The sequence below is a fragment of the Lactuca virosa genome, chromosome 4 (assembly GCF_052849685.1).
Source record: "Lactuca virosa cultivar CGN04683 chromosome 4, Lactuca_virosa_CGN04683_v6, whole genome shotgun sequence".
NCBI classification, from domain to species: Eukaryota; Viridiplantae; Streptophyta; class Magnoliopsida; order Asterales; family Asteraceae; genus Lactuca; species Lactuca virosa.
Window position 1 is genome coordinate 40,380,025 of NC_136429.1, and position 17,964 is coordinate 40,397,988.

A 17,964-nucleotide genomic window follows, 5' to 3' on the forward strand; every position below is an offset into this window, starting at 1 on the left:
TCCAGCGCCGAATGACAATGGGGTCCCTGGCCCCGAGAAACTTCGGCGCTCCACACGCCTTGAACTCTCGAAATGAGGGAGTTCGGGCCCCAACCTGGCCCGCTGCAACCTCAGCCCTGAATGATCTGAGTCTCTCCTCCATAAGATCCATGATACCCTCCTTAACCGTCCCGAAGATGATCGGGGTCACGTCAAGTATGCCCTTGCTAACCTCGGCTGCAATAAGCTCTCGCAGCCTCTCATCAATAGCATTAGTAGTGTCTCCTGATCCCGCCCCGGATCCAGATCCCGATCCTGATCCCCCTGCTCCAAATCGAGTCATCACCATGCTGAACTAAAAAAACCATAAAACATAATGATCATGATGCCTATAACAAGAACCCTCCAAACCGGTTCTCCTCCTTAGAGTTCTCAGGTACAACATGAGTTTGGGTACAGGTCCTGTGCTTCCAGTAGTACGGGCCCAATACTACCTTCCACACCTACCCGTACCTTTCCCCCGATGCTAACTCCAATTCGACCCCGTCCCTCACACCTCATGCAAAAAAAAGAATCAAGCCTTAGACTGCCCTAGCAGTTGTTCTACTCATACCAATCCATCATAACAGGTTGCCTTTATGCATGCAAATTGTACACAAAAAGGATCAAATAGACTTTCGAATAAAGATTCTACCCTAAGACCACATCCAAACAAGGAAAAGAAATTAAGGCCAAATCAATCATTCTGAGTCTATAAGCTCCTAGTCGTATACAAATTTAAAAGCATACACATAACAAGTTCCACATATTCACATAGCTCTAAAAATAGCGTAACATGGCTATCATACAAGGGAATCACTTACTTGGCTCGGCTGATCACGCGCGTTGCACTCTCATCTTTTATTTTCTTAAAATAAACTTTTATTATTATTATTATTTTTTTTTAAACAATTTTTTTTACCATTTCTTAGTTTCAGTCCCGACACACCCGAGAGTGTGCCCGAATCCCTCAAACCAAGGCTCTGATACCAACTTGTAACAACCCAAATTTTCGACAATATTTTTTTTTCATTTTTAATTAATAAGCATACTTGCATTAACCATAAATTTCATCACAATTGTTTTCAAAACCACCTTTATTACAATTTGTTTGAAACATCACAGTGTCCCAAAAGATAGTAAAAACAGAGAGATAGAGTGCACGCCGCGCCATCACGCCTTGCCCTTGCCCTTGGGCTCGGATGTACCTGAAACACATCCACAAACGGTAAGCTTGAAAGCTTAGTGAGTTCCCCAGGGCACACCCACACATAAGCACAAAGTATATCATACATGCTAATCAGCTATACAACATATAAACCATGCAAGCCAACACATAGGGAAGGCCTGGAAACCCTCCAGGGTCTTACTCCGGGTGCCATAGGAACCCCCTCATGGTCTTAGCCCAATGCCTTGGGAACCCCCCGAGGTCTTCGACCTAAGATGCCAAGGAAACCCTCCCAGGTCTTATACCTAAGTGCCCCGGGAACCCCCCGAGGTCTTCCATACCAACATAATCACAAAGCACATAGTTTCACAGAATGGCTAACACGTATCACATCTCGTATAATGGGTCGGCCTTGGTGCCTTAGACCCATGGGTATAGTGAGGAGACTGACCTCCGATTGCCGAAAACCAAAGCTGCTCTCCTAATATTCCGGAATCTCGCGGGCTGGATAATAGTAATAAATAATATTAGATCCTTAAATTAATCAGGAGGGAAATACCCAATCCCAAACCCTATTCATGCGGCCCAATTAATCTTCTTTGATAATGGGCCCAAAGTCCAAGTCCAAAATTACTAATGGGCCTCTTGGCCCAATAAGGCCCTCCCAAAAGTCCATGACCCAATCCAAAGATATAGCCCATATTTCACAGAATGCAGTCAGCCCAATAACCAAGATGAGGCCCAAAAGTCGCCAGCTCTAAAACAGAAACGGCCCAATCTGCCTTGCGTACGCTCAGCGTACCTCTTTGGCACGCGCCGCGTACTGGGCTCTCAAAGGCTACGCGCAGCGTACACTGAGTACGCCCGGCGTTCGCCCGAGTTAAGCACTTTCCCCATTAAGTGCTTAATATCCCATTCTTTTACGTCCAAAAGCTAGATCTGAGTTCTTTAACACGTCCTAAGGCATAAAGTTGCTAACTTTATGTCTTTGCATGTTCCTTATACCTCCAAAACCATCATCAAGACCTTCCCAAGGTCTTTAACTCATGCTCAAGGTCAAGACTACCACCAAGATCCTATTTTTATGCTTCTAGATGGCTTAAGGACCCTAGATCTGACTTTCTAATCAAATGGGGGTGACTAAGCCAACAAATGAGGTCCAAGGCTCATCAAAGGGACCAACTACAAAAACCCTTGCAAGATCTAAAGAAATAAGAGGAAAGATGCAAGCTTTTTACCTCCAAAAGCTCTGAAAGATGATTATGATGCAAGATCCAGAAGCACCCACTTGATCCAAGCTTTCTTCACCAACTCCTCTTCTTGAAATGGGAACTAAAGACCACACATACACACTTATAAGGCTCAAAGGTGCTCTCTCAAGGTTTCCAGAGGTGTAATAACGTTTAAGGGCAGTGGAGGCTCTCTAGGGTTCACTCCAAGGAGCTTAAAGTCGTTTATATAGGCCTCAAGTCCGAGGGTTTTGCTTCTCTGGCGCGTATGCCCCGCGTAGCTCATGGTACGCCCAGCGTACCCCCAAACACCCGCGACCAGAAAGGGACGTAGTACGCTAAGCGTACACTTAAGTACGCCCAGCGTACTAAGGGACCATTTATGCCAAAAATTCTTATTCAAAGGTTCCAAGACATACCTTTTATTTATTCAGATGTAACACATATTTTATGTCCAAAAGTTCTGGTAGAAAATGCCTTGCCGGCAACTACAAATCGATTGAAAACAGAGAGAGTGTGAGTGAGAGGCGTCTGAAATCCTTAGGTCCGATGAGAAAGGAAACGACTCCGGTATTTAGGAGGTTTTTGTGGTGATTTTCGAACCAGATCTTCATCATCCTAATCTGGTTTAACACACGACGATACACAATTGGGTTTGATTTTCATAGTTCTTCCATATTAGAGACATCGATTGGGAGAGGGAAGTGGTCGACAGAGCTAATTGGGAGTCATAGATAGGTGGGGTGGGGGTGGAAATGGATCTCGAATGTTCTGCGTCTTCATGGGTTCATGAGGAGAGAAACGGTGGAGTGTGTTTTTACAGTGGTAGGAAGATATGAATTTACATTCGCCAAAGAAGTGAGATAAGGGTAATGATTGTTAACATTTTTTACTAATAGATACATCAAAAACATGAGGTTTTGTGTTCTCTGCTACTATTCTTGTTGTTCTTCTTGAAGGGATCATCAATGGTGGTGGGAAAGAACACATAAGTCGTGTATTTTTTGATTTTCTATTGTAGTTCATTTTTGATTTATTCGTATAGATTCATCAATGAAGTTTTTTTTAAGGATTAGAGAAAGTGGATGAGAAAAGAATCGATGGAAAAGGTAGATCGAGAGAGGGAATGAGCGATCTAGATAAATGTCTACTGATCTGAACTTCAAGGGTTGTTGACTACTGATGAAAACTATAATCACACATTCACACCAAAATGAAACACACACACACATACTAAAAGTTAAAAGAACATAAGGAAACTTAAACACACACACACGAAGATGATTAGTTGTTGTTTTTTCAATGCGTGTGTTTTAGTGTGTGAAAATGAAGATATTTGTGGAAGAACTTAAAGAACCTGATGAAGATCATATTGGGATGAATGTCGTATGTGAGAGAGAGACAGAGAAAGAGAGGATGGTAGGTTGGAGTGGGTCCTTTTTTATTTTATAAATATTTAAATAATAAAAAAATGAAAAAGAAATGTAAAAAATAAAATAAAAGGGCAAAACTGTAACACCCATAAAATTCGAGCCAATTTAAAACTTTTTAAATCATTTGAAACCATGCAAAACTGCACGTCTGGACAGCCCTCTCGGGGCCTTCAGCCTATCCGGACCGCTCGTCAGGCCTTCGGCCTGACTATGTGCCCTCCCGAGTCTGCAGTCTATCCGGTCTGCCCTGGGTATGTTGGCCTACTACACGAAGCAGGACCCGCCTCAACCCAACCCCCAATCAACAACCATGTGCACATATAACAGATAATCACATAACAATCTATAGGCAAACAAACTGATCTAACAGATCATATAGCATAACAACATCCTATAACCAGGATACCGACCTAACCGGTCACTAACATAGCATCATCCTATATACCAGGATACCGACCTAAACCAGGTCACTAAACATAATATCGTCCTAACTACCAGGACGCATATCTAACAGATCAGTAAACATATCATGAAAATACCCGGATACAAATCCAATAAAGGGCCGGCCTTGGTGCCGTAGACCCTGTTGATATAGTGAGGATAACTCACCTTGCAATGCCGGACTGAACCACAAAAACACGCTCCCGAAACACTGCCCCAAACTCCAACACCTATAACCATCAATGATCCAATTCATAAATACATGCTTACCAATTATCCTCAAAAGTCAAAACGGTCAACCCTTGGTCAAAGTCAAAGTCAACTATCAAGGTCAACAGTCCATGTTGACCACAACTCGTCGAGTACCCTCAGCTACTCGCCGAGTCACCATGCCACTCGCCGAGCCCAAGGTAATCTTCATCGGACTCACCGAGTCCCTTCTGTCTTTCATCCATACAGATGCTTTTTAAGCCATGCTAAGGCTCCATACTGCAGATCCAAGCTCCTAGGGCAGGTTTATCACGTAAAGTTGCAAACTTTACGTGCATGCAAGGCGCTAATCACTTAAATCAAGCTAAAGAGGAGGTTCTAGGCAAAAGAGCTTCACCAACCTTCTAAAGACTGGGACTTTATGATGATAAGAGCCAAGATGATCCTAGATCTGAAGTTGCAACTTCAGATCTTGGCTCATCACTCGAAATGCAACACCAAATGCCCCAAAATGGTCCCAAAACTCAAATATAAAAGGGATCTAGCTAGAAGAAGCTCAAGGTGATGACTTGATACCTTCAAATGATGATAAACTGAGGTAGACTTCAGATCCCCAACTGTTCCTTGCTCAAAGCTTCTTGATCTTCAAGCCTTTCCTCACCAAATCCACCTTTCAAGCTTAAACACACAAGTATGGAGAGAAAATGGAGATTTATGGTTTCTGGACTCACAGGGGCTGTAAGGGAAGGCCAAGGGGGCAAATGGTTCCTTAAATAGGGTGCGAAACCCCGGAAATTAGGGTTCCACCCTCCAACTCCGACTCGGCGAGTTGGTCACTTAAACACGTAGCCCAATCCCGCTCCTACTCGACGAGTCAGGACATCCACTCGTCGAGTAGACCTTGAAACTTTAAATTTAAAGTCATACTATCAATACCTGAGAATTGGGGCGTTATAATTCTCCCCCACTTGAATTAGACTTCGTCCTCGAAGTCCGCTGCGGTGAGCAACTCCGGATAGTGCTCCCGCATCCCAGCCTCCGTCTCCCAAGTCCACTCGGAACTTATTTGGTGCTCACACTGTACCTTTACCAAAGGTACCTCCTTGTTCCACAGAATCTTCACCCTTCTCTTCAGAATGGCCACAGGCCCCTCAACATAATCTAGGCGCTCACCGACCTGAATGTCATCCGACAATACTATCGCCTCTTAATCCATGACGCACTTTCGCAACTGCGAAACGTGAAAGGTGATGTGAATCCCAATCGAACCTTTTCATAAGGTATATCCTTCATGCCACTTAGCCAACTTGACAAAGTCCTGATGATCCAAAGTATCAGAAACCCAACACTCCCTCTTCCTGAAGCGAACCCCTTTTGCTGACATGATATTTGTCCCAAAAATATCATACCAATTGATCCACTAAAACACGAACACACATGCCTGGCCCAAACAGCCTCGGCTGGAATACCAAACATATCAGGTCCAATCAATCATAGGGTCCGATCATCCTTAGGATGGAATACCCTAGATTGGAATACCTCTATGAACATAACTCGGGTCTACTCATAACTTGAGATCCAAGGATCTATCCTTGCGTCTCATCCACCATCCTCAGATTCGTCACAACCGAGTGCAACTCCCCCGAATCTTCAACAGTACATCCAATCCGAACGCGCTCCTACAACAGACATAACCAACACAATCTCTATGCCTACAGCCTATGACTAGAATACCCTTACGTGGTCCTCAGCATAGGTCTGGATTGCCTCTGAGCCCACAGCATGAGTCCGGTATGCCCTCCCCGGCCCTCAGCTCATGACTGGAATGCTCCTGATGACCGATCGACACTATTGTCGTCACTTCAGTTGCCCAAGATTCCGACCTTGCAGATATCCACTTTCCTCCGCCGCTCGAAGGGCCTAATTGACGCTCCTCTCATCAACGAACAACATAACGATACAAAAACTACTACCACACATGAATCCCAAGTCATAAACCCACTTCAACTCTTCCTGCTACCATATGACGTTTCTCAAGCGAAGTCGAAACCTCCTTGGTCCCAACTTATCTGCCCACTACCCGAACATCGGACACCTCACCGATTACTGAACCAAAACACACACCCAAACAGCAGTCCCACGCGTCTTCCCGAAAAGAAACCGACTGGCTGGAATTGCTTGCACGCCCTGCCATCAACTCCTGCCAACATAATGAACGTTACATGACCCTTGTCAGCCTCACATCCTACCTGGTCTTTAGTGACCCATCTTCTCCTTACTTCAGACACGCTATGGCTCTATCACAGATGAAACCAACCCAAGACACATCACAATAACTCAAACCATCATCAACATACCTACCACTATCGGCCAACCAGTACGGCACTCATATCTAATCCATATCACCCCCTTCGGGTTAGAATACCACCATGTCTAATCAAATCAACTATCGAGTTGAAATTATCAGGGTTTGTTGGCCTACCGCCTCAACCCTACCGCTCCCTTTTAGCCTCCGTGCCTACGACTTACAGTCGGCCCGCACCGGGTATCTTGGCCTACCGCATAGAGCAGGACCGCCTCAACCCTATCCAAATGCCATAGACGATCATGAGAAAAATCTAACCCGGTTCCCAGAACCTGCATGACAGGATATTCTAATCCCAAGCCTTCCTAAGGCTGACGAATACCCAATCAGATCTACTTCCCAGTCCCCAACTGGAGTATTACCTGATCCAAGAAGATTAATCCTTTGAGGGTCTCCGAACTAATGAGATCACCAAGATCCTCTGGACTCCATCCGATCTATAATAGCAACTTCCGATCAAACCCAAAAATACACCGGAGTCCTCAGCCTACTCCAACAACATGCTCAATACCTGGGGACATACCTGCTGATTGCTATAGCGTAGCAGCATACTCAATACCCGCACATAGATCTACAAGCACATACAAAGTCTTCAGTATGACTGCACCGCCTCACCAGGCCTTCAGTCTATCTGGACCACTCTCAGAACCTTTAGCATGTCTGGACCGCCCTTCTGGGCCTTCAGCCTGTCTGGACCGTTCTAAATTGTTGAGTATCTGCCTGGACCACCCCTCCTGGTGATCCTTCCCATGCAAACTGTTCTCACCCACTTGGGGTTCCGAACTCCTGATCCATTTCGTGGACTCAAACTCCGGTCTAACCCTAGGCCTCATGTCGATCGTCCACCCTCTCGGAAATCTGTGGTCTGCCACATACGCTGAATATCCCGCGCACCTGTGCTGAATGCACTGCTGAGCCCTGGCAGCTAACAAAACCCTTATTCTATCAATCCAAAAACCCTCAGAGTCGAGCACACCCTCGACCGAATACTCGAACTGAACTCGATTCTTGACTAGAACTCCAACCTGGTTCCCCAACTTCTGCTATCAAGCACCCAGAAGACGTGTTCTTATGCTGGGGAGTTTTGCTGAATCCCCAATCAACACAATCCTCAAACCAAGCAGCCACTAGGGCCTTCATTCTCCCTGTCGGGTTGTGAAACTTATCCCCGTTTCAAAACCTCTCCCACTTCCACATCTCGGGGTAACACTCCCCCACTTAGATTCGACTAAGCCTTCATAATACATGAAAATTGGAGGATTCTCAATCCTTCTCACTTCCCAACGATCGATCCGATGACAACCAACTCTTTCCCACTAGTGCTCCATTACTAGTTAGTCCCAATTGATCACACACTTCTAAGAACCAGATGAACACTTCCTGAATCCCAATGAAACCGTCAGCCACTAATGCTTGAACGACCCCACACTCATGTCCTGAAGACCAAAAGATAAATGATCCAACTAATACCTCGGCAACGAACCCCTTCCATTGGTGTTTTCGTCCGTCAATCACGAACGGTTGCTAAGACCACTGAGTCCTGACAATGCTGAATAACCATCCTGTGGAACCCTGTCCGCAGACTTCCCACAAAATACCCCTTTTCCAAAGGTGTTCCAATAAACTTCCCGCTCTCGGGCTCTAGAAATCATTCTCTTCAGGGTTCGCACCTTGACTCACTTACCAACTCAAACGTCCACAGTTGAATTGCAGTAGCTGAAACAATCTCTGCCCTAAACCGGGCTACAACTACCCCCAAGACATTATCTACAATCCCAGAAGTGTAATAGTTCGCACAATCAATCCTTACCGTCTGATACAAGAGATCCAAGGCAAACCGGACCTCACAAATAATTATGCCACGTCGACCCACCTGCGCTCACCCGCGCTGAAATAATGTTGCCTATTCCTGCAACCCACTGACCCCAAGCTGGGATACAACCTGATCCTAGGGTCACAAGCCTTCTCACTCCTTCAAGCTCGGAAAACTGAGAGGGCGCAATCCTTGCCCTACAAAACAATGGTCCAATCCATCAATTAACCATTCCACTTCCAGCTGCAAAACCCCAGCTGAACATAATCATGACTCCTTTCCGGAGTTCCTGCGACCATATTCCGGCCTCGAGCAAACCCCCGAGCCTCAAATCTAGAAACTCACGTGCTAGCCTCTCCCGCTCCACCCGCAGAAATATAACGAGTACAGATCATCTTCCCGATCCCAAATAACTGCAGCCCTCTGCTCATCAGAATATGTCCCAGAACTAGGAAGCTCGACCAGCTCCTCCCCTTGCCATCGTTACAGCTGTTAAAGCTACCGCGGTAACCGTCTCGGCAATGGCTGCATAGCGCTCGTCGAAATACTCAACCATGGCGGTCTTAATAGACTTGACATCTTCGGAAACTGCCCCCGGACAATCTTGATCACCTTCTCCCGGATGATCTCACTAACATGATCCCCTGAAAATGCTGGCCTATCTTGGCTGCCCGCTCCCGATCCTAACCTGGATCCGGTCTCAAGACGTCTCGTAACCACCATTCTGGTAAAATACCAGAAAGATCTCTGATAACCCATATAATAACAGGGAACCAACTCCCAACCCAACCCTAGGGGTTGTGACTTCGTTGATACGCGTATGGGCCCTGTGCTTTCAGTAGTACGGGCACATACTACCTTCCACACCTACCCATATTTGTCTCAAGTATCACCACAACACCCTACAATATACATATACATAGCGAGCGATAAATCCTCACTCCTAGAGGAATGCTAAATATCTCATAACTGGCCTCCCGACCTCTCACTACCCACCCATCCATGAAACTTCCACCAACCCCTGCAACACTAGTGTATGCTAGCCATACATAACGCTAGACACTATAGACTTTCGAATATCCAATCCTACCCTAAGCCCTAATCAATAAGAACAGAACATAAGGCCATATCAAACATTCTCAGACTATAAGATCTTAATTATATACAGCTGTGATGCATACACAAGTAACTACAGTAATGATGTCAATCTCATATAAGGAAAACCCTAGGCTAGCAGGCATCATGTAATCAGGAATTTCTATCATGCAATTCCTGAAGATCCCTAGCCTAGTATTAGCATGTTGTGCTAACATATCACATAATCAAATATCTTGTATGGTATTTCAGGGTTTACTTATTGGCTCCGGCTGATCGTACACTTTGCATCCTCCTTTTCTTATTTTGAAAACCATTTTAAAAATCATTTTTAAATCCTTTCCTTGATTTGAGACTGGATTCACACGAATATTCCTCCAATTCACTCAAACCAAGGCTCTGATACCAACTTGTAACACACATAAAATTCGAGCCAATTTAAAACTTTTTAAATCATTTGAAACCATTCAATTATTACAATTTGTTTTCAAAATAGTTTATACATCAGAGTTCCCAGAAATCATAATCATCAATCGAGGAAGTGTACGGTCACGCCTTCGCCTACCCGCGACCATCCGCTGAACCTAAAACAATAAACTGAAACTGTAAGCACGAAAGCTTAGTGAGTTACCCCCAAAATACCAACCTCATATAAGCATACTCATATCATATCAACAATTACAGAACAACCATGCATCTCGAGTCTACAGTGTGACTGGTCCGCCCGCACCGGGCCTTCAGTCCACCTGGTCCACTATCTGAGTCTACAGTTTGACTGGACTGCCCGCACTGGGCCTTCAGTCTATCTGGCCCACTCTCCGAGCCTCGGGACGTCTAGACCACCCTCTCGGGGCCTTCAGCCTAGTCGAACCGCTCGTCGGGCCTTCGGCCTGACTATGTGCCCTCCCGGGTCTGCAGTCTATCTGGTCCGCCCTGGGTATGTTGGCCTACAGCACGAAGCAGGACCCGCCTCAACCCAACCCCCAATTAAAAACCATGTGCACATATAACAGATAATCACATAACAGTCTATAGGAAAACAAACCGATCTAACAGATCATATAGCATAACAACATCCTATAACCAGGATACCGACCTAACCGGTCACTAACATAGCATCATCCTATATACCAGGATACCGACCGAAACCAAGTCACTAAACATAATACTGTCCTAACTACCAGGACGCAGATCTAACAGATCAGTAAACATATCATGAAAATACCCGGATACAAATCCGATAAAGGGCCGGCCTTGGTGTCGTAGACCCTGTTGATATAGTGAGGATAACTCACCTTGCAATGCCGGACTGAACCACGAAAACACGCTCCCGAAACATTGCCCCAAACTCCAACACCTATAACCATCAATGATCCAATTCATAAATACATGCTTACCAATTATCCTCAAAAGTCAAAACGGTCAACCCTTGGTTAAAGTCAAAGTCAACTATCAAGGTCAACAGTCCATGTTGACCTCAACTCGTCGAGTACCCTCAGCTACTCGCCGAGTTCCTTGCATAAATTGCCAACTCGCCGAGTCACCATGCCACTCGCCGAGCCCAAGGCAATCTTCATCGGACTCGCCGAGTCGACCATGCCACTCGCCGAGTCCCTTCGGTCTTTCATCCATACAGATGCTTTTTAAGCCATGCTAAGGCTCCATATTGCAGATCCAAGCTCCTAGGGCAGGTTTATCACGTAAAGTTGCAAACTTTACGTGCATGCAAGGCGCTAATCACTTTAATCAAGCTAAAGAGGAGGTTCTAGGCAAAAGAGCTTCACCAACATGCTAAAGACTGAGACTTTATGATGATAAGAGCCAAGATGATCCTAGATCTGAAGTTTCAACTTCAGATCTTGGCTCATCACTCGAAATACAACACCAAATGCCCCAAAATGGTCCCAAAACTCAAATATAAAAGGGATCTAGCTAGAAAAAGCTCAAGGTGATGACTTGATACCTTCAAATGATGATAAAATGAGGTAGACTTCAGATCCCCAACTGTTCCTTGCTCAAAGCTTCTTGATCTTCAAGCCTTTCCTCACCAAATCCACCTTTCAAGCTTAAACACACAAGTATGGAGAGAAAATGGAGATTTAGGGTTTCTGGACTCACAGGGGCTGTAAGGGAAGGCCAAGGGGGCAAATGGTTCCTTAAATAGGGTGCGAAACCCCGAAAATTAGGGTTTCACCCTCCAGCCGTCGAGTCACCCTTCTGACTCGGTGAGTTGGTCACTTAAACACGTGGCCCAATCCTGCTCCTACTCGATGAGTCAGGACATCCACTCGTCGAGTAGACCTTGAAACTTGAAATTTAAAGTCATACTATCAATACATGAGAATCGGGGCGTTACAAAAACAATCATTTTAAGTTCTCCAATTACTAAAACCACTGGAAGTATTTGATTTTGGACCTTCCATATAAGTTGAAAATTTGTTTGTCCCTATCCACAGTTTTTTGCATAACACAGGGACAAATTTTGCAGTTTTGTCTTCATATAATTATGTTTATTTAATTTTTTGTTAAATTAAGTAAAAAAATGATTTTTTTTCTTGAAATTCTGTAATTGTTCTTTGGTTCTTGGACTTGTTCTTAAAATTCTAGAATTTTTTTTCCGAAATCCAAAATTCTAGTTCGGAATCCGGAATGTTGGTTGGAAATCCGGAATGTCATTCCAGAATCAATAAAAAAAAAGCTTATTTTCATGGGCTGGAATGATCAATCCGTAAAAGTGGTTATTTTTGTTTAAAAAAATGATTATTATCTTTAAATACACGTTAAAAAAAAGTTCTTAATTTTTTTTTTCCAATTCAATTTGGATAATGTTTCTTTCTTGGGTCGAATCGGATTTAACCCATTTATTAAACAGAAGGTTATATAAAATAATAATGGTCAAACCCAAATTTAACTCCGTAGACGTAAAGATTCTCCCCGTTTTAGAATTTAGGTTGAGCGACGGCTATACAGGCGGAGGGCGACAGCGAGACGAGGCTTGTAGAACGGTGAGATTGGGAAGGGGTGCAGGGCGCAGCGTCAGGCGCTGCCATGGTGGGCGAGTGAGAAGCTGCAGGCTGTAGTCTACTCCTCTTTACTGATTTTCTTCTGTATGCACCTCCCCATTTTTCCTTCTAGTTTGCTGGAGTCTATCTCCCTTGTTACGGTGGTTTATTCGTGTTATAATAATATCTTTTCATTTGGGGGTCGGATTATGTATTTGATATTCTTTTAATAAGAACTCAACATTTTTAAATTTGCTTAGGGTTATTGTTGTCTAACTATTGGTGTGTAAGCCATGCATCATACCATATAACAACTTAGTCTTTGGAAATCATGTAATGCATTTTAGATATCAAAACTGCTATTATCATGTTAGACATAAGAACATTCACAATGCATAGTTTAACGGAAGAGTTGAATGAGGGGGAATGGCTAGTTGACATTCAATTGATTAAACTCAAGTGGGATGTGACACTTTGGCATTCAATGGATATGGAGTTCAAGGACCATTGAACTCTCCAATTGGACAAAAGAAAACTTTTTTATGTTTAAAATAAATGTTCCATTGAAGTCTTGTGGAGTTCAATGATTGTGGGAAAAAATGGTAGATTTGTATGGAATTATGGATAGTAGAATAATGATATGGAAATCCATTAAATTCTATAGAATTCAATGTATTGTGGATGCCAGATATGGGAGCTAGGGCTCTAGTATTTACATAGAGTATACTGAGGATATCTAGTACTATTGAGCATGATCATGTTTAATTTCAATTGATATATTTGTCTTCTAGTTTTATTAGTTGACTTTTCCTCTCACGTGGCCCTTTTTTGAGCAACCAATTCCTATTTGTTTGATGCAAGGATTTATATTTCTCTTTGATGTTGGGATAGATATGTATGGCTATTGGCTAATATTGATTATGAATGTTATGCAATTAAATCTCTTTTCTTTTTTCCTTCTTAAATTCTACTTTTCAATCGTGTGGAGGTCAGACTTCAAGGAAATGATGGAAGTGCAATCCCAAAGTTTGGATAGAATCAGCACTCTTCCTCAAGACACAATTGAAAAAATTCTGACTCTTTTGCCCATTCAAGATGCATTGAGGACGAGCGTCTTGTCAAAGAAATGGAGGCATTGCTGGAAGGGAATGCCTAAACTTGTATTTGATGACAAGTACTTGAATAGCTCATCAAGTAGCAAAGAAATTAACAAATATAAGTTTGTCACTTCCATCTTCCATGTTTTGTTACTACACAATGGTCCAATATTAGAATTCAGTATCTCTATTAATATCGATACAGAAATTGTTGATCAGATTGACCAAATAATACTTCATCTTTCAAAGAGCAAAAATATCAAGAAATTCATCTGTAAGTTTTGGTCAAATGAACTCTTCAAATTTTACTTTTCCAAGCGCTAAAAGCTACCCTCTGTGTTCTTTTCATTGCATGGACTAGAACACCTACATCTCACACATTGTGTCATTGAGCTTCCATTAACATTTAATGGATTTATTACCTTAAAGAGTCTCAAGTTATGCAATGTCAACATCACTGCTAAGATGCTTCAACAATTACTTACCAGTTGCCCACTACTTGAGAAATTTATACTGGTAAGTCCCATATAACCATTTATGAAAGCGCCTTCAGTTAAAACCTTCTTACAAATTATATTGATGTAGATTGGAAACAAGTGTACATGTCTTGAGCTATCCAAGTGTTTACCTTCGGTTCAGGTTCTGAAAATCTCAAAGTATTATATCAAGGTAATAAATACTTAACTTGATGCTTTTATCTCATGCAACAGTATTCTGTCTTAATTCTGGTTTTGGTATTCGGCTAAAGCAGTTTGCTAAAGGCAGTATGCAGAAACTCCCTACTTTACTAGTCCACTTGAGGATTCTTTTTCTTGATGTGTGTTTTCTGAAACAAGATGAGCTTTCGTATGCTCTCGGTGTGATCAACAGCGCCCCAAATTTGGAGAAGATAAAAATAGAGGTAGATAGATATAAACTACACACACTCACATACTTTGAAAATAATAGATATACAATTAATCGTACATGTTTTTTGATCAGTCGTGTTGGAACCATAAGCTGTGTGGTCAACAAACTTGCAAGGACTTGCTTGATCTTCAAGACTACTATTTGGGAATGAAGTTGGATCACCTTGAAGAACTTGAGATAAATAGTTTCCATAACTATGCTCCTGAAATGGAGTTTGTGAAACTCGTCATGGCTAAGTCGCCTATGCTTAAGAAAGCACGGATAAAGCTTAATTCAGATGTTTCTGTGGATAAAGAAAATAAGATTCTTCGAGATTTGCTGCGATTAACATTTCCACGTGCATCACCAGCAGTGGATATCATTGTTGAACGTTAAACAATTATATGTGGATGCAAAATGCCTGTTATTCATTTAGCTACTTTTTTTTAATGATATGTAAAAATATGTGTTTTATGTTATAAACCCACATCCATCGTTCTCCATTCAAATATGGTTAACAAAGTCACTCCATAGTCCATATTCAAAGCATTTCTTGAATCATGTCAAAATATAGTATAACACTAAATGTCTAAATTTGACATTATACTATTTTTTTTTTTATACTAAATGCTGTCAAACTTTATATGGTAATTTTGGTCCTCCAAATTTTTTATCTAAAGATTTTGAATTTAGTTTAAAGTTTTGTATTCATTTAAATAACTAAAACACACTAACATATTTAATGTAAACTTAAAATTGATTTAAGTCTTCCGGTAATAATCCTCTACTAAAAATATTACCTTGTATATTATCGACTTATTGTAACAAAAAATATACGTCATATTTGTGAAAATCCCATAAATATAAAAAGCGTTTTGTTGAAAATCTACATAAGCTGTAGACACTAACTCTTACTTAAACACCTTCGCTAATAACTATGGATTGGAAAAAAGAAATTAATGTTTGCATAATATTTACTTTGACATAAAAACCAATGTTATGGGTTAAACATACACCAAGGTTTTGGTGTTTGTTAAGAGTTAAGTTCAAATCCAGAACCATATTGATTACACATAATATAAAATCTATGTTGAAAATGATAATTTTATATTTCTGTTTTGTACCGAAAATATCTATGAGTTTGAGAAGAAAAAAAGTTATTAACTATCTTATGCGTACAAGGCCAATAGGGATTTTGTGATTTAAAATCTTTCAATCCTCTCCCTTGGAAGGGGAGATTCAATTAGGAGAGTTGGAGTTTAAACGAGGTGGAGGAGGAGGAAGAGGATTGGTGTTGATGTTATCGTTCAACATCTACAAAACAAAAGGTTTAGTTAGTTTGAATACATACTTAAAATAATTATTAATCCTAAATGAATTATTAACAAGTCTTGGATCCATATTTGGCTCTGCGATGTGTAAAGGATTGTCGTAAACATATAACAAAGTTATTTAGATAGGCAACACATTTTTCCAGTTTTAAACTTTTGAAACTCCTAGATTATTTGAGATTCATTGACATTCAATGGTATGTTAATCTCGATTGTGCTCATTTCGATTTAATGACGAAGATGTTGCAGATCACTAAATAGATGATGAATCAACCATAAAAACCGTGTGACACTCGATAGACAATTATTCTCAAGGACGTGCCAATTAACCACCCACACTTCATCAACAGAATAATCTCATGAGTGACACATCATATTAAATTATATTTTCGCGAGCGATGACGTGCTGGTTAACCACACATGCCCCCATCGTCAAAATATAAGTAATATGTATGTTTTCATGGGTAATACATGACTCACGTTTATATATATATATATATATATATATATATATATATATATATATATATATATATATATATATATATATATATATATATATATATAACGAGAATTTTGTTTTACTAAGTGATTAGTACAATTTATCTTGAAAAAAAATCTGACCGAACTCTTTCGGCAACTCCACTTTGAAAATACGAAAAGGCGGTAAGGGTGGAAAGTGCGAAACATTTTAAAAACTGACCTCGTTAGAATCGTAGAGACATCCTTAAAAAAATCGCAAAGTATTAGAGTGGGTGTGGTTAGTCTTGATTCGACGATAATGTTTTTAATTAACATGCGAGGACACATGTGGTATAATTGTTATACATATAGTTGTTACACCAAATACTAAATTTAAACCTTTTAAATTTATATATTTTTGTCTTTCTAATTTAATTCTCTTATTTAATAAAGTTCAAAATAAATATTCAAATTTTAACTCAAGTTTAAATAATATTCAAATATTTAACCAATTAAATATTCAAATTTAAATTTCAATTAAATAATATTTTTAAATTGTAACATCCCAAGTTCGGAAGCAAGAAGTTGGAGGGTGCTAAGTGTAAATAAAGGAAGCTACTCGACGAGTAGGTATGCTACTCGTCGAGTCGGAGCGGGATTGATCGCGGGTTAAGTGGCCAACTCGCCGAGTCGGCGGCTTGGACTCGACGAGTTGGTGCTGGAATGAGAAAACTCTAATCCCGAGGATTACACCCTATTTAAAGAACTTTATGTCCTTCTCCCAGCCTCCTAATCCCCCAGAGAGTTCCAGAAAACCCTAATTTCGTGTGAGACTTCATTGTTGAGGAGATTGGAGCTTGGAAGAGGAATTTAGTGGAAGGAGCTTGAGAAATTAGAGGCTAGCATCAAGGGGCTTGTGTAGATCTGGGATCTACATCAGTTTGGGCACATCTCAGAGGTAAGGAGCCACTATCTTAAGCTATTTCCTTTTTGGGTTCATCTTTGGTGGTTGATTTGGAGTTCCTTAGCTTGTTTGAGATCTATTTCGGGTTTGGAGTTTAGATCTGAGGTTGCTACTCCAGATCTAAGCTTGTGATGGTCCTTAATGCCATAAAGCTCCTGTCTAAGAGTTATTGGTGAAGCCCCTTTATCATAAACCCTAGCCCTAGAGTGTTTTGGGCTTATATCTCCTTGGTTTCACGTAAAGTTTACAACTTTATGTGAGGGTTAGGCTGTAGAAGAGTGGATCTATGGATTGGAGCCCCTGCATGGCTCGAAAAGCCTCTGTATAGATTGAGAACTGAAGAGACTCGGCGAGTCACATGGGTGTACTCGACGAGTTGTATGAACATGTGCATGGACTCGGCGAGTTGGAAGAACAACTCGGCGAGTCTGTTGAAGACTGCCTTGGA

At 41.6% G+C, this 17,964-nt stretch overlaps 1 protein-coding gene across 1 annotated transcript; it reads left to right on the plus strand.

Annotated features, from left to right (window-relative positions):
- The first annotated feature begins 13,781 nt into the window (after positions 1-13,781).
- On the plus strand, positions 13,782-15,169 carry LOC145104318 (F-box/FBD/LRR-repeat protein At1g13570-like). Its single transcript, XM_079041584.1, has 3 exons — positions 13,782-14,145; positions 14,303-14,358; positions 14,853-15,169. Exons 1-3 carry the CDS (start codon positions 13,782-13,784, stop codon positions 15,153-15,155), a joined length of 723 nt encoding a protein of 240 aa, XP_078897710.1. The 3' UTR covers positions 15,156-15,169.
- Positions 15,170-17,964: the final 2,795 nt, after the last annotated feature.